Source organism: Callithrix jacchus, chromosome 3 (genome assembly GCF_049354715.1).
Source record: "Callithrix jacchus isolate 240 chromosome 3, calJac240_pri, whole genome shotgun sequence".
Classification (NCBI taxonomy): domain Eukaryota; kingdom Metazoa; phylum Chordata; class Mammalia; order Primates; family Cebidae; genus Callithrix; species Callithrix jacchus.
The window spans coordinates 45,823,213-45,849,262 of NC_133504.1; the positions used below are offsets into that span (position 1 = coordinate 45,823,213).

Genomic DNA, 26,050 nt, shown 5'->3' on the forward strand with positions numbered 1-26,050 from the left:
GTTTTAAGTTGCATTTCTCTTATGCCTAATGATGTTAGACTTTTTTTTTTTCATGTGCTTATTTGTATTCTCTGTCTTCTTTGGTGAAATGTTAGTTCTTCTGCACATTTTCTAATTAGGTATTTTGTTACTCTTGACTTTTGAGACACCTTATATTTTTAAGATATTATTCCTTTTTTTTAAGCTATTATTCCTTTGTCAGATATGAAGTTTGCAGATATTTCCTCCTAGTTTATAGCTTGCCATTTCATCCTCCTAGAAAGGTTTTTTTGGTGAGCAGAATTTTTAATATTGATAAAGCCTAATTTATCAGTTTTCCCTGTATGGATCTTGCTTTTATATCAAGTCTAAAACGTTCTTGCTTGTCCGTAAATTCTGAAGATTTTCTTCTACGTATTTAAAAAAGTTTTATATTTTACTTTTAAATCTGTGATCAATATCAAGTTAGTTTTTGTGTTTTTGTATAAGGTGTGATACTTAGGTAAAGAAAAGTTCATTTGTTATTGTTCCAGTACCATTTGTTGTAAGGACTCTTACTCCTCCATTGAATTGCTTCTTGTACCTTTGTCGAAACTGTTCGGCATATTTGTGTGGGTCTAGTTCTGGGTTCTCTATTCTGTCTCATTGATTTATGTGTCTGCCCCTCCACCAGTTCCTCACGGTGTTGATTGCTGTAGCTACATAATAAGTTTTGAAATTGGGTAGATGGATTCTTCCTGCTTTATCTTTCTCTTTCAAGATTATTTTTTGCTAATCTAGTTCCTTTGCTTTTTCATATAAATCTTAGAATAATCTTTTCTGTATCTGCAAAATCTTGCTGGGATTTAGAAGGGAATTATGTTAGATCTGTTTATCAATTTGAGAGGAATTGACAGCTATGCTATGAGTGCAGTGTGCCTCTCCATTTATTTAGATCTTTGATTTCTTTTATCATCATATTATTGTTTTCAGCATTCAAGTCCTGTATATATTTTGTTAGATTTACATTCAAGTACTTCATGTTTTTGAGCGATCGCAGGTGGTATTGTATTTTAAATGTCATTGTCCCCATGTTTCTTGGTAGTATGTAGAAGTATAATTGATTTTTTAATGTTTCCTGTTACCTTGCTGAACTCATTATTTCTAGGAGGTTTCTGTTTTTGAAGATGCTTTTGGATTTTCTATGTAGATAGTCATATTATCTGTAAATAGGGATGGTTTAATTTCTTCCTTTTTCATCTGCGTACCTTTTATTTCTTCTTGCTGAATTGCCCTGGCTGGAACTTTCAGCACTAATTTGAATAAAAAGTAGGAGTCCATGTTCCTGATCTTTAGGGGAGAAAGGATTCCGTCTTTTATCATTAGGTATAATGTTACTCGTAAGTTTTATGTAAATGCTGTTTATCAAGATGAGGAATTTTTTCCCCCATTTTTCTGAGTTCTTATCCTCAATGTTATTGAATTTTTGTCAAATACTTTTTCTGCATCAGTTGATATGATTGTATGATTTTCCTACCTTAGCCTATTATTTTGGTGGATTGCATTAATTGATTTTTAAATATTAAAACAGTATTGTATCCCTGGAATAAAATCTAGTTGGCCATGGTGTAAAATTCTTATTTATTGCTGAATTCTACTTGCTAATTTTTTGTTAAAACTTTTGGTGTCTATATTTTTGAGGGATATTGGTATATAGGTTTTTTTTTCGTACTCTGTTGGTCTGGTTTTAGTATAACAGTAGCTTCATAAAATGGGTTTAGAAGTTTAAAATTGGCATTCTTTTTTAAACATTTAGAAGAATTCTCCAGAGCAACTATGTGAACTTTGAAATTTCTTTTTTTAATTTTAAAATTATGAACTTAATTTCCTTAATAATTATAGGATTATTCAAATTATTTCATTTTGGGCAAGTAGTGGTAGCTTCCAGCGTTTGAGGAATTTGATCATTTCCTCTAAGTTGTCACATTATATGTTTAGAGTTGTTTGCAATATTCCCTATTTGTGTGTGTGTGTGTGTGTGTGTGTGTGTGTGTGTGTTTTGGCTGCCTGTAAGGCCTGTAGTGATATTCCATGTTTACGCCCTTTACTGGTAATTTGTGTCTTATTTCTTGCTTTGTCAGTCTTGCTAAGGTTGATCAATTCTATTGATCTTTTCAAAGAACTAGCTGTTTATTTTATCGATTATTGTTTTCCTACTTTTCTACTTCACTGACTTCTGCTTTTGTCTTTATTATTTCCTTCTTTCTGCTTGTTTTGGGCTTATTTTCCTTTTCTACTAGGTTCTTTAAAATGGAAACTTAAATTATTGATTTGAGACTTCTAGTTTTAGTGCTACAAATTTCCCTCTCAGGTGTGACCCAGACATTTTAATACGTTGTATTTTTATTTTGATTCAGTTCATGGTATTTAAAAAATTTCTTTGAGACTTCCTATATTTACCCATCAGCTATTTAGCAGTGTAATAGTTTCCAAGTGTTTGAACATTTTTCCGTGATGTTTATCTTTCTGTTATTGATTTCTAGTTTGATTTCATTGTGGTCAGAGAACCCACTCCATATGCTTTCAATACCTTTAAATTTATTGAGCTTGTATTATGTCCCAGAACATAATCTCTAGTCCATGGGCACTTGTAAACAATATGTATTCTGCTGTAATTGGGTGGAGTCTTATATAAATATCAACTGGTTCCTCTTTGTAATAGTGTTGTTGAGTTCTATTGATGCTTTTTGATTTTCTGTTTATTTCTACCAGTTATTGAGGAAGGCACAGTTACTTTTATAAGATAAAATTAGTAGCTTGCACAACAGTATTTATTTCATAATGAATAATTATTGTAGCATTTTATTCTTACAATAAGAAATTTACCTTAATTCCTCACTTTTACCATGTGAAGCACGTAAAGAGATTTTTCCTCAAAAATTTGTCTGTATTTGAAAATGAATATTCAGATATTAAATTCAAATGACTTGCCTTATCTATATTACTGACTTTGTCATAATGATTATATATGATGTTAATATTCTTGATAATACAATTATTTATCACCTACACTTTAGGAATGTCAGAAGCAATGCGTAAGTGGGCACTTAGCTGAACGTATTTTGGCCACTACCTAGGCTGAAACTGTAGTTTCATTATCTCTGATTTAAATATAATTTTATCTTTTAAGGAAATGTGGTCATACTGCAAATACTGTCTGCACCTTTAAAAAAATATACTATTGTGTCTTGAACATTGTGGCATGCCAGCATGTATTGATTTATATTCTTTTTAAAGGCTGCATGATATTCCATTACATTGCCATCTCATGGTTATAAAAATCTCTCTATTGCTGGATATTTAGTCTATGTCTAATGTTACAGTTTCACAAATAACGCTATAATAGATATCTTTATATCTTATTTTCGATATGTAATTTTATAGATGATATTTATATAGGTACTTGAATTGATTCTGCCTTTTGTTCCTTGAACTCTGAATGCCTCCATCTCACAGAGTGACTTGGATGTTTGAGATGGAACAAAAGAACTTTCCAGTTGTATTAGTCCATTTTCATACTGCTATGAAGAAATACCTGAGACAGGGTAATTTATAAAGAAAACGAGGTTTAATGGACTCACAGTTCCTCATGGCTGGGGAGGCCTCACAGTTATGGTGGAAGGCGAAGGAGGAACAAAGGCACATCTTACATGTGGCAGGCAAGAGAGCGAGTGCAAGGGAACTGCCCTTTATAAAACCATCAGATCTCATGAGACTTATTCACTATCATGAGAACCCCCTGCTCCTGTGATTCAGTTACGTCTCACTGGGTCCTCCCCCAACATAGGGGGATTATGGGAGCTACAATTCAGGATGAGATTTGGGTGGAGACACAAACAAACCATATCACCAGTATTCACATTTATAAAGTAGAACTTCATGCCAGAGTACAAACTGTTAGGCACTCTTACATGGAATTTTTTCCACTGCTTTTTCTCTTCCTAATATATAGGTATAGAGTATGATCTTAAAGCCTGGCTATATGTTTTTGTTTCATTTTTTCTCATTGCCAAAACTGTCTTCTTGCCACATGAACTGTTCCTTTTTTTTTCATTGATACTTTCTTTTCAGTTTTGTCTGATAGACTTTGAGGAATTGGTGTTGGGTAAGCTGTCTGCAGTAACTGTCACAAGTAATTAAATAAAAATATTATGCAGTGTTGAAACCCACTTATATTTCATGTTCCTCAACTATTAAGTGGGAATAATACAGGAATTTTATAAGAGGTAATCAAATATGATAATCCATGTAAAGTACTTAGGTAAAAAGGTATGCTCTTAGCATAGTGCATAGCTTACAGCAATCATTTATTCTGTGCATTTTTATTATTAGAATATTTGAGTAAAAAAATTTATAATACATGGCCAAGCACGGTGGCTAACGCCTATAATCCCAGCACTTTGGGAGGCCACAGTGGGTAGATCACGAGGTCAAGAGATCGAGACCATCCTGGTCAACATGGTGAAAACCCATCTCTACTAAAAATACAAAAATTAGCTGTGCATGGTGGTGCGCGCCTGTAGTCCCAGCTACTCGGGAGGCTGAGGCAAGAGAATTGCCTGAACCAAGAAGGCGGAGGTTGCGGTGAGCCGAGATCGTGCCATTGCACTCCAGCCTGGGTAACAAGAGTGAAACTCCGTCTTAAAAAAAAAAATAGTATAACAAACTTTTCCCTGACTACTAATTTGTAACTGTACTAGTTATGTATTGCTGTGTTACAAATTACCCCAAAACCTAACAGCGTAAAATAATGATAAACCTTTATTAGTTCAGTTTCTCTGGGTCAGGATTTGGGAGTAGGTTGGCTAGATAATTTTGGCTTAGGGTCAAGAGATCGAGACCATCCTGGTCATGGTGAAACCCCGTCTCTACTAAAAATACAAAAAATTACGGTGGTGCATGCCTGTAATCCCAGCTACTCAGGAGGCTGAGGCAGGAGAATTGCCTGAACCCAGGAGGCAGAGGTTGCGGTGAGCCGAGATTGCGCCATTGCACTCCAGCCTGGGTAACAAGAGCGAAACTCCGTCTCAAAAAAAAAAAAAAAAGAAAGATAGTTTTGGCTTAGGGTCTGTTATGAGGTTGCATTCAAAATGTTGGCTAGAGGTATAGTCATCTAAAGACTTAATTGGGATTAGAGGACTTGCTTCCAGAGTTACGTACATGACTGGCAGGTTGGTGCTGGGTGCTGGCTGGTGGACTCTTCCTCTCTAACTGAGCCTCTCACAGAACTGCTTGAATATCCTCATTTGTGATGACCGATTTTCTTTAGAATGAATGATGTAAAGGGAGGCCTGAAGCTCTAATGACCTAACTCCTTAAGTCACACATTCTGCTGGCACACAGACCAGCTGTGATTTACGGTGAGAGGATATCTATCTTGCTTCACTTTTGGACTGACTGGTTCAGGAAGTAATGAGAGGTTAGTGTGATTTTGATTGCTCATATTTTCTTTTTTCCTAAAGTAATCTTAAATGAAGATGTCTTTTTTTGTTTACTTACTAACTTTAATAAGTCATAAAAGGAAGGAAATCTGTGAAAAAACAAACAGATTGCCTTAAACTACTTACCTAAAAAACTTTTGAAGGGCCTACTAAATGTTTGCTTAAAACATAGTTAATTCTGTGATATTTATTCATCCAGCTGCCTATCTAGCACTTTAAACACTTGTATTTTTGAGGATTCAGGAGTCTGGGTGAAGCTTATCAGAATAAGCTTCGAGAACATAAATACATTACATCATCAGATGTTTCTCAAGCTGAAAAATGCTATTTATGCAAAAATCTCTTGTTTGAATAAACAGCAACCTGGGAGGCTGAAACAGAAGGGTTGCTTGGGCACAGATGTTCGATTCCAGCCCGGTCAACATAGTGAGACCCTATCTCTAAATCAAATAAAAAGGAAAGAGGTTCCATTGTGAAATAACTTATTTGGGAAGTCCATATTGGTTATATATCTTCCTTTCAAGATGTCTACTCCACTGTTAAATATTAAAGCTCTGGCATTTCTGTCATATAAACATCTCTTTAGCATTGTGTAATTCATTATTTCTTAGACTTATTTGATCATGGTGTCTTTTTTCTTTACACTTTTGTAGATATACCATTATTCTGTGAAAAGTTATAACTCTTATGAAGGGTATGATAAACAATGAGACGAGATTTCTAACTCTTATGAAGGGTATAATGAAATGAGAGGAGATTTCGACTATTTTGTGGTATATTTAGGGATTTAAATAAATATAAAGATGATACCTCTAATTCACTATCAGTAACATATATTTTGACTAATTTTTTTTATAGATAGTAAAGTTCACAAATTTTTCAAATAATTTTTTTAGATCAAAATTTAAAGAAGCAGGTCCGCTAATTTTTGTATTTTTAGTAGCGACGGGTTTCCCAATGTTGGCCAAGCTGGTCTCGAATTCCTGATCTCAGGTGATCGACTGCCTCAGCCTCCCAAAGGGCTGGGATTACAGGCATGAGCCACTGCACCCAGCCACTATATAAGAAATTTTTGTTCTGAAAGTAAGCATGGTATTTTCAACAAAAAGTCTGGGTTGTATTACCACAATATCTGTAGTGTTAAATTTTGTGTAAGAATTGCTTGGCAGCTGGGTGCAGTGAAACATTTCAAAATAGAAAATATTTTTTTAGTTGTTCCATGCTGAAGACATCCCTAGGGCAGGTTGCAGAATACACAATTCAACCTAGAGAGGCACAGGCTATATGAAAGTCTCTCAGATAAAGCCTCGCTGAAAATAAACTCATAATCCAAAATTTGAAAACACATTAAAAAACAATACAGCGTGAGGAGTCAGTAGATAAGCTGATAGCAAGATTAGGTCTTTAAGACTTTCAAACAATAAAATTTAGAAAATTATAGTAAATTATGATATAGAGACCTTTTCATGTCAAAAAGGCATCAAAGAAAGAAAACAAAAAAGACACTTAAAAGGTTATGTAGGAAAGAGAGGAGATTACCAAGCAGATTTGAAAAACAACAACAAATAGAACTTATTTCAAATAAAAAGACAGAAATTAAAAACTCGACAGATTGGAAAGTAGATTAGAAAGAATTGAACAAAGAATGTGGGAACCAAAACACAGGAAATTTCCAAAATATAGCAGAGAGAGGCAAGGAGATAGCAAATCCAAAGAGGTTGTATTTCAAAAAGATACATGTAAAATATATAAAAGTACGTAAAAACTGTTAAAAAGTACTTTAAAAAGATATGTGTAAAATATATAAAAGTACTTAAAAATTATTAAAATGTATCTGCATATACCCAATATCAGGTTAACAATAGAAGAGTATTTTTACTTGGAATCTCTTTCTTTGTTAGAACAATTATGTTTATTCTAACTTGAGAAAAGGTCTTGCCCTGTCACCCAGATTGGAGTGCTGTGGCATGATCATAGCTCATTGCAGCTTTGAACTTCTGGGCTCAGGCAGTCCTCTTGCATCAGCCTCCTGAATAGCTTGAACTATTGGCATGTGCCACCTGCCAGGCTATTTTTTTTTTAAGAGACCAGGTATCACTATGTTGTCCAGCCTAGTCTTGAACTCCTGGGCTCAAGCAGTCCTCCTGCTTTGGTCTCCCAAAATACTGAGGACCATGCCCAGCCTTTATGCTAACTTAGCTTTTTTTGTTTGTTTGTTTATTATCTATGTGTGTATTCCTCAGCAATATATTGTTCTTTTTTGAAAAACTGAGTACCAATCACAAACCTGTTTTTTTGATGTTGAAGTTTTTATTTTTATGAATTTAGGGATATAAATTCAATGTGTTACCTTGATATATTGAGTCATGGTGAAGTCTGGGCTTTTAGTGTACCCATCACCTGAATAGTACACATTGTACCCAATAGGTGATATTTCAACCCTCACCTTCTTTCCATTATTTGGAGTCTCCAGTGTCTATTATTTCACTCTGTGTGTCTGCATGTGTCCATTCCACAAACCAATTCCTTTAAAGAAAGTGCATTGTTTTAGGAGAGTCTGGGTGAAGATAAGCTGAACAGAGTCTCTGGGTCATGGTCTGGGTTTTCTAAGAGTTCTTGAGAACACTTACTGGGGAATTTATTGGGTAACATCAGAAATAAATCCTGGGAGATACTGGGATGTATTAGTTTGTTAGTGCTCTGTAATAAAGTACCAGAAATTAGGTTGCTGAAACAATGGAAATTTATCACCTTACAGTTCTATAGGCTAGAAGTCTAAGATATGTGTATTGTCAGGGTTGGTTCTGAGAATTATGAGAGAGAATCTGTTTCATGTTTCTTTCCTAACTTCTGGTGGTTGGCTAAAAATCTTTGGCATTCTTTGGCTTATAGAAGTATCACTGTGATGTCTATCTTCATTTTCAAATGGTATTTTCTCTGTGTACATGTGTCTGAGCACAAATTTTCCCTCTTTATAAGGGTAACAGTCATATTGGATTAAGGCCCACCTTAATGACCACATCTTAACTAATTACATCTGTAACAATCCTGTGTCTAAATAAGATCACATTTTGAAGCTCTGGTGGTTAAGAATTGAACATATGTCCTCTTGGGGACACAATTCAACCCATAACAGGGAGCATCTGGGAAAGTGTCATAGTGGCACAGTGGTGTAGAGCATATATGAAGCTATCCAGTAAGAATATAGTCAGGGAGGCCGGGCACGGTGGCTCAACTCTGTTATCCCAGCACTTTGGGAAGCCGAGGCAGGTGGATCACAAGGTCAGGCATTCAAGACCAGCCTGGCCAATATGGTGACACCCTGTCTCTACTAAGCATGCAAAAATTAGCCGGGCATGGTGGTGTGTGCCTGTAGTCTCAGCCACTTGGGAGGCTGAGGTGGAAGAATTGCTTGAACCTGGGAGGTGGAGGTTGCAATGAGCCAAGATTGCGCCATTGCACTTCAGCCTGGTGACAGAGCAAGACCTCCATCTCAAAAAAAAAAAAAAGAATATAGTCAGAGGATAGGCTGTTCTGTGGTTTCTGAACTTACCAGGGCACATACAACCATCAAAAGTTGGTCAAAAAAGACACTTTTGGTGAACTAACACCTGCTATGGTATAAGAGTGAGGAATAAGGATATGCCATTTGAGGTAGTTATAGATAATATGCATTTTTTAATTTCTGAGAAAATGCAGTGAATAGCATCTGTATTAGTCAGAATATAGGCTTTTAGCTGATAGAACAGAGAGGCTCAAAATAACAGTGGTTTCTGCAAAATAGAAATGTATTTGTCCTTCAGGTGAAAGTCTAGGTAGTGGGCTAGTGTGGCAGTTCTATGATTGTCAGGATCCGTAGATCTATATGTTCTTTTATCTTCAACATAAGACTTATACCTTTGATTCCAAGTTGGCTACTTGAGCTCTTGCAACTATTCTGCATCTTAAGCAGTAGGAAGGAGCATAGTTGGAAAAAGGAGTCAGGTTTCTTTCTTTAAAGAGTAATACCTAGAGGTTGCACATATTTCTGCCTTTTGGTGAGAACTTGGTCACATGGCTGATCAGGAATGCTTTCTATTGAAGAAAAGTTGGAGAGTGAGATCTTTTTCCTGGGCTCTGTGTGCCAAACTAGAAACTATTATTATGGAAGGAGGAAATAATAACCTGGGAGTCAGTGCAGTATGTGCCATAGCACTGTAATTTTCCCTCAGCTTCTCCTTGTTAGTAAGTTTCCAGTGGCTGTATACAAGGTCACATTCACTTAGGAAAGGATTCCTGGGGAAAAATTAGATAAGATGAAGATTGGCACTTTTAAAAACTGAATGTGTTTCTGAAGGATGCAGATAAATAAAAGAAGCTTACTCTTAGTTAATTTTATAAATAAATAGGTTCAGAGGAAAAAGCAATTTTTGACATTTTTAGACAGATGTTAACTACATCTGTCATGATAGATAGGTCACAAGAAACAGTAAGTATCTAGTTAGGGTCAGAAGCTGTGATTACACCCTGTCCTTTTTCTTTTTTTAAGCTATACCATACTTCTTCCCCATCTTTACGGAAAAATTTAGCAAGTTTCCAGCGAGTGGTCCAGGGAAAACACAGCTTTACTTTGAAGTATCCGAATCTTCTGAGTCACATAGTATTCAAGTTTTATTAATCTTTTGAAGAGAAGATAATTAGTTTTGATCTCTATGTGTGGGTTCTTGGTTTTCCAAATATACAAATAATTTAGTGACTAATGCCCACTTACAGTATTTTGTTCGTATAACTTTTGAGAAGAAAAATAATCATCATGCCCAATTATAATCCTCATATAAAACTTACAAAGGTTTATTTGAATTCTTTGGGTAAGTTGCTTTAAAATTTCTATAATCTTATACATTAAAGTATAACCTATAGAAAGCATGTTATGCCACCCTGAAGACTGCTATAAAAATTGTTTATGAAGTTCAGGCCAAGACTAAAATATGTTGAAATGGAGAGTTTTGAAAAATGTTCTGTATAGCAAAGGAGATCAAATCATGCTAAAATGTAGCAAAAGACTATACATCAGTTTCCATGCTACATTATTCAAAAAAATACAACCATAAAAAAGGTAATAAGATTACATTTTCACATTTCATGGCTAGTAAAGTGCATTAGGCTGCTCAGATATTCATAACTTGTGACATTTGGGAAGATTACATTTTGTAGTGCAGAGCCATTACTACAGCTCAGATAATAACTAGCCAATGCCTGTACCTGGATTATGATCCCTGTCATTGAAAACAAATTTGTGTTTTGAAGGTTGATCAGCTTCAAATAACTATTAGAAAGGGTTAACATGACATAGTGTAGACGCTATGCATGTTTTTTAGGTATAATAGATAAGCATACATATAGTACATCAAATATGCCACACATTTGTATGTACAAATTTCTGCCATCAATTTTCTCCTTGAAAGGCATATTTTATAGTATTTAAAGCAATGGAGGAATATTTAAAACACCTGTCTGGGTATTGCCTTCACAGTATAAACTCAATTTAAAAGCTGTTGAAATATTTGAGTCTTTTTTGGAAATTACTTTAAAAAAATCTATAGCTTCTTGAAGTGTTGGTTACTTATATGAATGATTGATGTGAGTAATATTAAGGTGAAAGTAAGGTCTCTTAAGTTAGTTGTAATGAGGTTTTTGACCAATTTAGATCTGCATGGAGGATATATAATTGTTAGAAGAAAGTTTTGCACTATTAAAACTCTCTCCAGACATTATCTTCCTGGCAGTAAATGGTTTCAAATGTATTGGTTGCTTTCGCTTATATTAAATGATGTACAATTGTATGTGGGTGTTGTAAGGAGTACCTTATTGTATTCAGCGACAAGATTAGTTTCTGTCTTCTAGAAAATACTGTTGAAGGGTTTGTTGTCTATATTACTATTGTATCTAGATGATTTTCATAAAATATTTTCTCTTCGAGCTTTCCTTTTACCAAAAAGTTATTTTGAGATTAAAATCATTATATATAGTATTATGGAGTTATTAGTTTCATATGACCTTAGAGATTTTTGTTTTTTTTCTGCAACAGTTCTGAATCATTGCAATTCTTTTCCACAAGAAGTTTTTCTTGTGTCTAAAGAGTCTGTCACTCGTTAATTTTACATTCTCCTATGTGAATTCTCTTAAATTATCTTCCAGAGAATGCTGATGTTCTTATACCTGGACCAGAACTTTCTACTGCTAAAATTGATTGAAAATTATCTTTATTAAATTTACAGGTTGACATTCATGGAATTAATTTTCTCAGTTTTGAATCTTACCTGTTAATTTTTCTTAATCATTGGCATCTGCTGCTGACTGTTATTACCCAAAATTAAATTTTGTTAATTTAATAAAAGATTGTCTTAACACAATTCTGTGTTTAGTTAGTATTACCATATTGCTTTCTGGAAATATTTCAACAGGAATGTATGAAAGTGTCTGTTTAATTTTGTTCTCACCTACTTTGAGTATTAATAATTTCAAACAAAGCTAAATTTATTGAGTAAATTTTTTTTGCATGTATCATTTAGATTTTTTAATGAATTGACTGCCTATGTCTTCCTAAAACTTCTTTTCACCAAATTGAAAATACTTTATATCTCTATTGTTTTTTATTTCTACAGCTTAATGATTTTTGTACTCTTTAAGAATTTCTTGTGTTTTGTGGCTTCTAATTTAACTCTGATATTTTAAGTTATCTGTAATTTATTTTGGCATATGTTGTAAGATAAGGATTGTCTTAATTTTTTAAAATGAAAATTTCATAGCTCCATGTAATGCTTGTGATGACACTAATCCTATATTGAATTTATTTGTTCCAATCTCTTATTTTAATTAGGTTGTTTTCTCTCTAGTACCATATAGTTTTAATAATTATGTTATACTATTTGTTTAATGATTCCAGCATTCTTTTTGCATAGAATTTCCCTTCACCTTTTTCATATATTTAATTCCCAGATAGAAATTAGAATCACTGTAAGTTTCAGAAAAAAATCATATTGGGATTTTAATGGTAGTGTGCTGAATTTATAGATTAATTTGTGAAAAGTTAACAACTGGAACAGATTTAATATTCCCATCCAGAAACAGGTCTGTTCATTTATCAAAAGTAGAAAAAAATTTTTACTTTTAAGTCTTGTCTATGTTTTAGTTTACTACTAGATACTTTATACTTATACCTATAAGTATGCCTAAGTATACCTAAGTATAAAGTATCAGAAATGTTGTTTTAAACTCTACTGTATTTTCTATTAGATATTACAGGTATTAAGGAAAACTTATCAACGTTATATATTTTGTATTCATACAAAATGACATTTTGAGCTGAAGTTACTACTTGGTATCATTCTTATATTTCATGGAGAAAGAGATTTCCAATTTGGAAACCAGAGGTCTAGTATTTTCTTTCTTTTTCTCCTTCTCCTCCTCCTTCCCCCCTCCCCCTCCCCACTTCTTCTTTCTTCTTTTGTGAGACAGAGTCTTGCTTTGTCACCTAGGCTGGAGTAGAATGGCACAATCTTGGCTCACTGCAACCTCTACCTCCTGGGTTCAAGCGATTCTCCTGCCTCAGCCTCCTTAGTAGCTGGAACCACAGGCATGCGCCACCATGCCTGACTAATTTTTGTATTTTTTTTTTTTTTTTTGAGACGGAGTTTCGCTCTTGTTACCCAGGCTGGAGTGCAATGGCGCAATCTCGGCTCACTGCAACCTCCGCCCCCTGGGTTCAGGCAATTCTCCTGCCTCAGCCTCCTGAGTAGCTGGGATTACAGGCACGCGCCACCATGCCCAGCTAATTTTTTGTAATTTTTAGTAGAGACGGGGTTTCACCATGTTGACCAGGATGGTCTCGATCTGTTGACCTCATGATCCACCCGCCTCGGCCTCCCAAAGTGCTGGGATTACAGGCTTGAGCCACCGCGCCCGGCCTAATTTTTGTATTTTTAATGGAAGTGATGTTTCATCATGTTGGCCAGGCTGGTCTCGAACTACTGACCTCAGGCGATCCACCCACCTTGGCCTCCTAAAGTGCTAGGATTACAGGCATGAGCCAGTGCACCCGGCCATTTTGTAAATAAGCAATTAAAAAAGATTTCTGTAGAATTTAAGACTCAGTTTGATACCTGCAAATAAGGGTAGGCTACTTCTGTCTTACTGATCACTTCTTCTATTTCCTCAGGGCCTGGCATACTGTAGGCATTCAGTAAAAGTGTGTTGAATGAGTTTATACATTTATTATATAGTATAAGTTTGTATTTTGTGATTGTTTTCTGCAGATGTGTTATATCTGTCATTTTTTACTAAAGCATGGTCTATTAAGGCCTATATCTAGCCAATGTGCCTCAGTATGTAAGTATGAGATGTTTACAGTTTGAGCCCATCTTGATAGGTTTCATATGTGTTCTGATTGCTTGGTGTCTGCACTGTGCCAGTTGTTAAATATTTGAATAATGCCTCTCCAGTGTCATTATTATATCATGCTGAATTGTTTTTGACTCAGTGAGTAATTTGTCAGAAATAGGTTACCTGAGAAATTCCAAACTTTTGTATCTATACCATTTGTATTCATGATTCTTTCATAAGCTCTGCAGCTCACATCAGTGGTGTTTTGTACATTTGCTTTTTTTTTTTTTTTTTTTTTTTTTTTGAGACAGGGTCTTGCTCTGTCACTCAGGCTGGAGTGTAGTGGCACAGTCTTGGGTTGCTGCAACCTCTGCCTCTCGGACTCAAGCCATCCTCCCACCTAAGCCTCCAAGCAGCTAGGACTACAGCCACATGCCACCACACCCAGCTAATTTTTTATTTTTGGTAGAGATGGGGTCTTGCCATGTTGGTTTAAGACCTCAGGCTGGTCTTGAACTCTCTGAGCAAAACTGATCTGCTCTCTCAGATTCTCAGAGTGCTGGGATTACAGGCATGGGGCACCATGCTTGGCTGCATTTGCCTCTTTTTAAATTGTTTATTAAAATAAGTAATATATGTTCATATCACAAAATTCAAATTGTTCAAAAATGTATGTACTAAAATATTTTTCTTTGCCTTCTATGCAATACAACTTTTCTTTTCCAGAGGCAGTCAATATTTAGTTTATTCTTAGACATATTTAGCATATACATAGGTCTATGCGTAAATGTTTTACACCCAAATTGTAGCCTACTGTTCACACTTCTCTCCACCTTGGTTTTCTCACTTAAAGTATCTTACAGATCTTTTCATATCACATAGAGTGGCCTCATTCTTTTCAATATGTACATCATATTCCATTGTATAGTTATATACAACTTCATTAACCTTTATCTTGTAATTTGAAAAAATTCAATGCAATGAAGGTCTTGTATCTAACATCATTATCTAGATGTATCTATAATATAAATTTCTAGTTGTTTGATTGCTGTTTGAAAAATAAAAAACTTTGATAGGTATCACCAAATTCCTGTTTTTTCTTTTTCTTTCTTTTTTTTTTTTTTGAGACAGGGTCTTACTCTGTCATCCAGTCTGCAGTGCAGTAGTGTGATCTTGGCTCACTGCAACCTCTGCCTCCCTGGTTCAAGTGTTTCTCATGCCTCAGCCCCCCAAGTAGATGGGACTATAGGTGTGTACCACCATACCTGGCTAATTTTCTATTTTTAGTAGTGACTGGGTTTCACTGTGTTGCCCAGGCTGGTCTTGAACTACTGTGCTCAAGAGATCCCTTGGTCTCCCATAGTGCTGGGATTACAGGTGTGTGCCATCATACCCAGCCCTAATTGCTCTAAGTAAGTCATATTGTACCTGTTTCCTCAACAACAGTAATATATGACAGTACCTGTTTCCTCATGTTCTTGCACATACTATGTATTCTTTTTATATGTTGTTAGAAATTTGGAATTTGTTAATCAAATATATAAAAATGGTATATTAGTGTAGTTTTAATATTCACTCAGTTTGTAAGCAAAGTTGAGTTTCATGTTTTAGTGCCACTTGTAGTTCCCTTTGTGTTCATTGCCTTTGCCTAGTTCCCACAAGCAGATTAATTTTCTTAAAAAATTTTTTTCAGGAAGTTATTTGTACTTATGTAATGATATGAGTTGCAAATGATTTTTCTAAGTGTATAATTTACTTTTTGATTTTTTTTTGCTTATAGAGTTTCTACTTATTATATAGTTAAATGTGTCAATATGAAGTCTAGAAGTCTGAAAAACTCTTAGTTAGAAAAGCTTTTACCACTTGCAGTTATAAAATATTTTTTGCATCATTTCATTCAGTGCTTTTATTTAATTAGTTTTTATTTTTAGAGACATATCTTGTTCAAGCTAGAGTGCAGTGGTATAGTAATAGCTCACTGTAGTTTTGAAGTCATGGACTTCCATGACTCTCCTGCCTTGGCCTCCTAGAAGTACTGGGATTACAGGCATGAGCCACCACGCCCAGCCCATTTAGTGCTTTTATGCTTATTTTAGACTCATTTTATGACTTCAGTTTTACATTTAAGATTTACATTTGGATTTTTTTTTCATGTTGTGACAGATTGATTGTTTTTTTTCCCAGGTATTTGAATATAGCTATCCCTAAACTTACTTTTTTTTTTTTTTTTTTTTTAAGACAGGGTCTGGCACTGTTGCCCAGGCTAGAGTGCAGTGGTGTGATCATAGTTCACTGTAGCCTTGAACTCCTGGGATCAAGTGATCTTCCCACCTCAGCCTCCAGAGTACTAAGGCTACAGGTACTCACCACCATGCCTGGGTCATTTTTTTGTTTTTGTTTTTTTTTGGAATATAGAGACAAAGTCTGGCTGTGTTGCCAGACTTGTCTCAAATTCCTGATCTCAAGTGATCCTCCTGCCTTAGTCTCCCAAAGTTTTGGGATTATAGGTGTGAACCACCATGCCCAGCCACCAACCTTTTGATTAAATGATCTTTGTTATATTTAGATGTCACTTTTATCATATAACAATGTACAAATATAGATATGTGATTATAAAATTATAAAATTTATAATAATCACCATCCAGGCATTGTTAGATGCACCTTATTTATATAAATGCCTTTTTAAAAAACCTTTTTATGGTAATATCTGTAGATTGGTTAATGGTATTATAAATGTTAATTTTCTGGTTTAAATGGTTGTACTATGAGTATGTAATATATATACATTGGGGAAGCTAGTTAAAGAGTATTAAGGAGTTCTGTACTTTTTTGAATGTTTAAAATCATTTCAAAATGAAAAGTTACAAAACAAGGAAACAATACAACTAAAACAGTTATATTAAAGTTCTTATTTGTATTATGTATTTTTAAAATTTACAAACATGATATTTATGGCCAATATAATTTAATTCAATCAGTTTAAGAAAAATGAAATATTTCATAGTATTATAACATAGCTTATAATGTTTATCCAGGAGGACTAGGGAATCAAGCACATATACTTTATAGCCAGGGCCATGAAACTAGGAGAATTGACTATACCACAAGTAAAGACTGTTTTAGCAAAATCCCAACTATTATCTCATAATACTGCCTGGTAGTGATGATACAAAGCATTGTATCCTGAAATCTCTGCCAGAGCTTTCCTAAAAAGATGAACTGTCTTTATCGCTGAGCTTGCCGGGAGTTCTTGTCTCTCTGCATGCAGATAATGGTCCTCACATTGCTCATTTCTACTTTTTTCAGTCTCATGTCTGTGTATATTTTTGTCAGAACCTGGGATACATGTTGTTCCTGCAGAAAGGAATTTTAATTTATTTCCTAGTTTTGAACATTCCTTGCTTTCTTGGACTAAACTCTGCTTGGTTATGTCTGTTATTCTTTTTTTTTTTTAATTGCATTTTAGGTTTCGGGGTACATGTGCAGAACATGGAAGATATTTGTATAGGTACACACATGGCAGTGTGTTTTGCTGCCTTCCTCCCCTTCACCCACATTTGGCGTTTCTCCCTAGGCTATCCCTCCCCAGCTCCCCCCCGCCCCCGCTGTCCCTCCCCTCTTCCCCCCAGTAGACCCCAGTGTTTGGTACTCCCTTCCCTATGTCCATGTGTTCTCCTTTTTCATCACCCATCTTTGAGTGAGAATATGTGGTATTTCATTTTCTGTTCCTGTGTCAGCTTGCTGAGAATGATGTTCTCCAGATTCATCCATGTCCCTACAAACGACACGAACTCATCATTTTTGATTGCTGCATAATATTCCATGGTGTATATGTGCCACATTTTCCCAATCCAGTCTATCATCGATGGGCATTTGGGTTGGTTCCAGGTCTTTGTTCCAGGTCTTTGCTAATGTAAACAGTGCTGCAATGAACATTCGTGTGCATGTGTCCTTATAAGCCATTGGATTTGCTTTTTAAAGTTCACTTTCTTCTTCTTCTTGCGTACCTTTTGGGTATGCTGGTTAGAAATGCATAATGCATAATTAAAAACCAAGAAGTATTCAGAAGGAAAGAAGTGTAGGTGAATCATGTGTGTAACTATTTCTGACTCAGATCTTTTAAAAATCTAGTTAAGATAGCATATTGTCTACCTTAAATGTAGGTATTTTTAAATTTAAAAAATTTAAATTTTTGAAAATGTATTTAAAAATCTAGTTTAATGAGATATCTCTACAAAGGTAATTCTAAAAGTATTTTAATTCCTTTGAATAATTAGGATTTATTTAAAATTTACAAACCTTCCCTCTGTGTGGGGAGGCCCTGGGTGAGATGATAAGGTTGGTATAGGTATAGCTTTCTGACAATAATATCAGTGGAATACATTTTCTTGATTACTGACTTTGGATGTGTGACTAATTATATGTAAGTTACACAGATTATTGACAGAAAAGAAGAGAGGTAAATGAATAGATATAATAAACTAAAAATTTGACTACTATAAACTCCAATGTGTGACCACTCTGAGCCTTCTTCATCTTTTCAGTTTTGCTATGAGCTCATAACTTGTTTAGGTAACAAAGGAGCATTAGATTATTCTGTGTAGTTTGCAGATTTGGTAATTCATAAACGAAATACTGAATGAGAAGAAATTTTAGAGCTGATTTAGATCTTTATTAGTAACAGGTTGGTAGATGGCAATTTACCTAAGACATCCTATATTTGTTTTTGCTGAAAAATATTTTAATTTTTATGTTGTTTTACTTGACATTGCCATCTAAATTTGGAGATTACTGAAGAAGTTTTTTGTGCTGTTTTTTTTTTTAAATGAAACCTTTGTTTTACACGCTATAGTGATGTTGAGGATACTAATCTTTTAATGTGTATGTGTGTGTGTGTGTGTGTGTGTGTGTGTGTATCTATTTTTCTCTTGGAAGCTCGTAGGAGGACAGTTTGATTTGGAAATGAATTTCATTATCCAAGAAGGTGAGAGTATCAACTGTATGGTGGACCTACTGGAAAAGTGTGACATTACTTGCCAAGCAGAAGTCTGGAGCATGTTTACAGCCATTCTGAAGAAAAGCATACGAAATCTTCAAGTGTGCACTGAAATAGGACTTGTTGAAAAAGTGCTTGGGAAAATTGAAAAAGCTGACAATATGATAGCAGGTTTGTTTTTTCTATAGTACAGTATATGTGAAGAAATAAAGTTTGATTTTTAAATATGTATTTTTCTTATTCCATTTAGCAATATTTAAGAAATACTTGAGCCTGTAGCATGCACTTAGAACTTTAGTGTCCAAGCCCTTAAATAAGCACAGTTTAATTAAATATTCGAGAAATATAACTAGCTGAGTTATTTTATTGTTTTCTTTTGTTTCTAGATCTTTTAGTTGACATGTTGGGAGTGCTGGCTAGCTACAATTTGACAGTTCGAGAGCTAAAGCTTTTCTTCAGTAAACTTCAAGGAGATAAAGGACAATGGGTAAAAAACTTAAGTACTCTTTGGTATTTTAAAGTATGCCCCTCCTAAACACATTAATAGCTTGTAAGTAACTGATATTATTATATATGGCATAATTGTCAAATTGAATAGATTAAGTAAAATAGTATTGAGATCCCTATGGTTACTCTTGCCCTGCTTGGACTCTAAGAGTATTTACTAAGGTAATGGTGTTTCAGGCAAACTGATAATTTAATTCTTCAAATTGTTGTTCTTTAAATGTACATTCAATATTTATTTTAAAAAATGTAGAGAATGAAAAGTATTACATAATAGTACCTAGGTTTTCTTCCTTTTGATCTAGTTTTAGCTGAGTCCCCTAAACTTGAGTAACTCACTCTGTGAAAAAAAACCTCTGCAGTTAATTGGATCTACCGTCTTAGATGCAACTTAAGAGTCATTTGCAATGAGTAGTGATGGGGGTGAACTATTTTGAACCCCAGGTGCCTTATCAAACTATTTTTTCTGGCATATAGTTATCTGTCCCACTGAGGAATAGTAGTAAATATTTTCTCCTTTTTTGTTGCATTTCCAGGCTTATTTTAGTGCCCTTTAGAGATCATTGAACCACAGCAACAGTCCAGCCAGCTGATCCTTAATCTAGCTTTGATTAAATATATCTAAATTTGTTCCCTGCAATTACTCTTATTCATTGTGTTAAAATTTAGATTTTTTAGCATATGTCTCTCAAACTCCAGTTTGCTGGATGTTTAACTTTAGAGTTTTATTACTGATTTTCATTGAATTTGCTTATATTTCTGGTTCTAGCTTACCTTGTATTTATCTTTTTAGAATTTTTGCATCTGTTTGTTTATAAGGTAGTTGTCATAAAATTTGGAAACATTTTAGTAATTGTTTCTTCAAATAATTGTCTTCTTGTCCCCGCTTCCCATCTTTTCCAGGACTCCAATTATAGATACATTAGACCTCTTGATATTGTCTCACAGGTTACTGAACTCTGTTAACTCTTTTTTTAGTCATTTTGTACTTTATTTGAGATTGTTTTTATAGCTATAGTCTCAAGTTAACTGATACTTCCTTCATCAGTGTGTTAATTCCATCCACTGAAATTTCAGAGAGTATATTTTTCTTTCTGTAAATTCTATTTGGTTATTTTTCTTTTTCTTTTTTTTTTTTTTTTAAGACAGAGTCTCACTCTGTCTCCTAGGTTGGAGTGCTACAGTGCAGTGGTGCAATCTTGGCTCACGGCAACCTCCACCTCATGGGTTCAAGCAATTTTCCTGCCTCAGCCTCCTGAGTAGTTCGGATTACAGGCGTGTGCCACCACGCCTGCCTAATTTTTGTATTTTTAGTAGAGACGGGATTTCACCATGTTTGTCAGGCTGGTCTTGAACTTCTGACCTTGTGATCCGCCCGCCTCAACCTCCCAAAGTGCTGGGATAACAGGCGTGAGCTACCACGACTGTCCGTTCTTTTAAGTATTTTCCATTTTCCCCTCATTTAATTCCTTTAAATCCTTGACAGTATTTAGCATATTAGTAGTTGCTTTAATGCTCTTGTTTTTTCATTCTTGATTGTCATTTTCTATGTCCGTTTTTTAGTGATTTTGCTCCTGTATGTTTTTCTGCTGCTTATGGCTACTGAATTTAGGCAATATATCAGACATAGCAAATTGTATGTTGTTGAATGTTGGATTTTGTCATATTCCTTTTGAGATTGTTAGACTGGTTTTGCAGGCAATTAAGTTATTTGTGGATCAACTTTATCCTTTAAAACTAGTTTTTTTTTTTTTTTGAGACGGAGTTTTGCTCTTGTTACCCGGGCTGGAGTGCAATGGCACAATCTCGGCTCACCGCAACCTCCGCCTCCTGGGTTCAGGCAATTCTCCTGCCTCAGCCTCCTGAGTAGCTGGGATTACAGGCATGCGCTACCGTGCCCAGCTAATTTTTTGTATTTTTAGTAGAGACAGGGTTTCACCATGTTGACCAGGATGGTCTCGATCTCTTGACCTCGTGATCCACCCGCCTTGGCCTCCCAAAGTGCTGGGATTACATGCGTGAGTCACCGCGCCCGGCCTTAAAACTACTTTTAAGTTTATTTTTCAGTCAGGTTTAAAGTGGCTGTTATGCTAGGGCTAGTTTAGCCTACTATTCAGGCATGTCTCTTACAGAGTCTCTGTTGAATAACTCAGACATAGGTTAGGAGGTAATAAACGACTGTGGTCTCTCTGCAGTGTCTAGTAGGGTCTCAACAATTCTTAGCTCTGTATTAGTTTTGGGAATTATTTAACTTAAAGCTCTTACTATCTTAGCCCCACCACGTTGAGTTGCATTTCCTTTAGAGACAGGGTTTTGCCGTGTTATCCAGGCTGGTCTCAAACTCCTGAGCTCAAGCAATCCTCCCAAAGTGCTAGGATTACAGGCATGAGCCACCACAGTTTTGAAGGAATAATCCACAGATAAAAGATTAAACATGTTAATATAGTTACTTATGGGTAGGAGGAGGAGAATGAGAATAGGTTTAGATGATTAAGTGAAAAAATAACGAACTATTTATAAAATCAGAGCAAGGCCTTGCTCAGATATTCATTACATTTATTTAGTTATTTCATATTAGGCATATTATTTCTATCTTTTGCTGTCATAGCAGTGCAGTGGAAAATCCCTGTATCTAAATCTCTGTCTACCCTTGTGATGATTACTTTAGCATAGATTTTTACATGTGGAAATAGTGCATCAGTGGACATGAACATTTTTATAGACTCTGGAAATATGACTATTACATCTTTTCTTTTCTTTTTCTATTTCCTTTCCTTTTTCTTTTTCAGATGGAGTCTTGCTCTGTTGCCCAGGTTGGAGTGCAGTGGTGCGATCTTGGCTTCTTATTACCTCTGCCTCCTGGCTCAAGCGATTCTCCCACCTCAGCCTTCCAAGTAGCTGGGACCACAGTTGCCAACATTCTTGGCTAATTTTTGTGTTTTTTTTACAGAGATGAAGTTTTGCCCTGTTGCCCAGGCTGGTCTCAACCTCCTAGGCTCAAGTGATCCCTCCCTTTGGCCTCCCAAAGTATTGAGATTACAGATGTGAGCCACTGTGCCTGGCCTACTAATTTTTTTTCTGAAAGGCTTTCCCAAGTACAGTGTCCACTCCCCCAGCAATGTCTATCAAATAAAGTGTTTACCTTAATGTATTCTTTTGTTGACTGGTTTATAGGAAAATAAATTTGGAGGAATGATGTTTCTAGATGGACATGCTATAATGCTGTATTTTTATTTTTAACTGCGAAGTTATTTTTGGTTACTTTATTTCACTTTGGAATTTATTTTTAAAAAATCACTGTGATTGTAGTTACTTGTTATTATGTTTTTATAATTGAGCAGTATGGTTAATTGAAAATTTCTTATTCACTTAAGAATGAAGCTTTCCACTTAATATTTAGGTGAAAGGTTGCCAAACTCTTTTACACAGTTAGTAATTATAATATATATCATCTATGAAAATAAGATGAAGGCAAACCAGCAATTTCATTTGTAGTTTGACCCTATTTTGAACTTTTAAACTTTTAGCAATTTAAAAGTTTAAAATGCCCTATACTTTTTTTATTTGCTTAAAACTGATTAAAATGAAATGATATGTCTGATTATCTTTTGTTTTTCCTTGTAACTGCAAATGAGCTTTTTATTGTTGGTTGTTTCATATATTAGAGACTTGTGGGCCAAAGAAACATTAATCAAATAAGCTCAGTGTTGCAGCTTTTATATTATATGCTATACATATAGATATATTTATATGTTATGCAGTAGAGGTATATTATAGAATGAAATATGATAGGGAAGTTTAATTTACTTTCAGTTTCAAGGAGGACTACCCTGAAGAAGTGACTGTTAAGATGAGCTCTAAGGCTGGGTAAGATTGACTTGTTTAAGAGGTATGTAGAGGAGCTCTTCTGAGGACATTTTAAGCATAAGGAATAGTTTGTGCAGAGGCCCTCTTGTGGGAAGAAGACTGAGAAAAGAATGGATTGCAGGGAGAAGGGGAGAGTAAGAAGCAAAATAAGGCTAAAGAAGATAAGTATCTTACAGTCCACATTAAAGGTTTTGGTCCCTATTTTAATGGTGAAAGTATAGGTTTTTTTTGTTTTTGTTTTTGTTTTTGACTTTATGGTGGCATGAAAGTGATATGCACTCAGTATGCTTCTTGACTTAGGATGGGGCTACCTCCGGCAAAACCCATCTTAAGTTGACAATATTTTGGGTTGAAAATATACTTTCAACTTACATTATTTTCAACTTACTCTAGGATTATCAGGATGTAACTCTATTATAAGTTGAGGAGCATCTGTATAGTTGTTTTCTTTTTTTTTTGAGATGGAGTCTTGCTCTGTCTCCCAGGTTGGGGTACAGTGGCATGATCTCGCCTCCCTGTAACCTCTGCCTCCCGGGTTTAAGTGATTCTCCTGCCTCCGCCTCCTGAGTACCTGGGATTACAGGTGCGTGCCACCATGCTCAGCTAATTTTTGAATTTTTAGTAGAGACGGGGTTTCATCATGTTGGTCAGGCTGGTTTCGAACTCCTGACCTCCAGTATACACTGACCTCATGATCTGCCTGCCTCTGCCTCCGAAAGTGCTGGGATTACAGACGTGAACCATTGTGCCTGGCCTGTATAGTTGTTTAAAAGCATGGACTCTGGACTCAAATTGAGTTCTGATCTTGACCTTGACAATTATTACCTATATGACTTTGGGAATGTTCCTCTGCCTCAGATTCTTCTTATATAAACTGGGGATAATAATAATACCATCCCATAAGATGGTTATGAGGTTAAAATATTTTAATATTTTTAAAGTACCATTTTTTTTTGAAATGTTTATTTTTTATTTTATTTTTCCATAAGTTATTGGAGTACAGGTGGTATTTGGTTACATGAGTAAGTTCTTTAGTGGTGATTTGTGAGATTTTGGTGCACCCATCACCTGAACAGTATACATACACTACCCCATATTTGTAGTCTTTTATCCTGTGCTTCCCCTCCCATTCTTCCCTCCAAGTCCTCAAAGTCCATTGTGTCATTCTTATTCTTTTGTGTCCTCATAGCTTAGCTCCCACATATCAATGAGAATACACAATGTTTGGTTTTCTATCCCTGAGTTACTTCACTTAGAATAATAGTCTCCAGTCTTATCCAGGTCACTGCAAATGGCTGTTAATTCATTTATTTTTATGGCAGAATAGTATTCCATCATAAATATATGATACACATCACAGTTTCTTTATCCACCCATTGATTGATGGACATATGGGTTGGTTCCACAATTCTGCAATTGTGAATTATGCTGCTATAAACATGCATGTTCAAGTATCTTTTTGAAGTACCTTTAACAGTGTAATATAGTAAGCATTATTTAAGTATTTGCTAAATTTTTAAGTGTTTTAATTTTAAAGAAGGGTGGGTGGTTGGTTGATGTAGTTTGTTTTTAAAAGATTGGGTGCAGTGGCTCATGCCTGTAATCTCAGTACTTTGGGAGGCCGAGGCAGGTGGATCACTTGAAGTCAGGAGTTTGAGACCAGCATAGCCAATGTAGTGAAACCTTGTCTCTACTAAAAATACAAAAAAATAAGCTGGGTGTGGTTTTGTACACCTGTAATCTCAGATACTTGGGAGGCCGAGGCAGGAGAATCACTTGAATCTGGGAGGTGGTGGTTGCAGTGAGCTGAGATCGTGCCACTGCACTTGGACTCCAGCCTGGGTGTTAGAGCGAGACTCCATCTCAAACAAAAAAAAAATCATTTTTGCTGCTGCAGCATGGAGAAGAGGAGTTTCAGGTGTCTAATGATATTGCCTTATATTTATTGAATACCTAATATGCCCAACAGCATTATAAAAACTGGCATAGAGTACATTTTTTCTTTAAGATATTTGAAAATAACTTAAAAATTATTTTATATGCTTTTAAGCTTATAGAATTATTCTTGTATATATTAAAGCAAGACTATATTAAAAATGTGTTTTTCTTTTTGTATTATGGTGAATAATGTGGTTAGTGAATTGTTAATTATCTTCATAGCCTCCACATGCTGGGAAGTTGCTGTCTGTGTTAAAGCATATGCCTCAGAAGTATGGCCCTGATGCCTTTTTCAACTTTCCAGGAAAGAGTGCTGCAGTAAGTAATATTAATGAGGAAATCACTCGTAGTTCTTTTCTTTGCTCCTTGAAAGTACAGCCCTGTGAATAACTCTGACAGGTTCTGTGCCAGGTAGAAACTTCTTTTCAACATACTTTAATCCTTATGACAGTTGTGCATGTTACTTTTTGTAATTGCTTTAGAGGTGAGAAAACAGAGGCTTAACTTAGTTGAGAAATGCCCAGTCACAGCTTGGTCAGCAATGGAATTAGAACCTCATTCTTTTAACCATAGCCATGTTTTCCTAAGTAGCTATTTGTATGTACAACCTTCATGTCAATCTTTGTGAATGTGTTTCTCTCATCTTTCATTACTCTACCTCTGCTTTTTGTGTATGTGGTGTATAGAATGACAGCGAAGAAACAGAGGCTCTGAAACTTACTATGCAAGTTTTCCTTGACTTGTGAGTTTCCAAATTATGTTGGTCTCTGCATTCTTGTAAGCTGTTAATCGGTTTATAGATAAGACAATTATGTATAATAGTGATATCTGTAATGTTTCATAATATTATAGAAGCACATTATATAATGTATATAAGTTATAGATGGAAGTTTAAAAATCTCATTATTACATTGGTCAGTCTG

At 35.2% G+C, this 26,050-nt stretch overlaps 1 protein-coding gene across 5 annotated transcripts in view; it reads left to right on the plus strand.

Annotated features, from left to right (window-relative positions):
* Positions 1-26,050, plus strand: part of LRBA (LPS responsive beige-like anchor protein) — a 772,728-nt gene that overhangs the window by 68,857 nt on the left and 677,821 nt on the right. For all 5 annotated transcript variants that reach the window (XM_017970205.4, XM_035294467.3, XM_008992610.5 and 2 more), the window contains 3 exons: positions 18,758-18,989; positions 19,205-19,305; positions 25,350-25,445. In XM_017970205.4, coding sequence (XP_017825694.2) covers positions 18,758-18,989; positions 19,205-19,305; positions 25,350-25,445 — 429 coding nt within the window. The remainder of the gene's footprint in view (positions 1-18,757; positions 18,990-19,204; positions 19,306-25,349; positions 25,446-26,050) is intronic.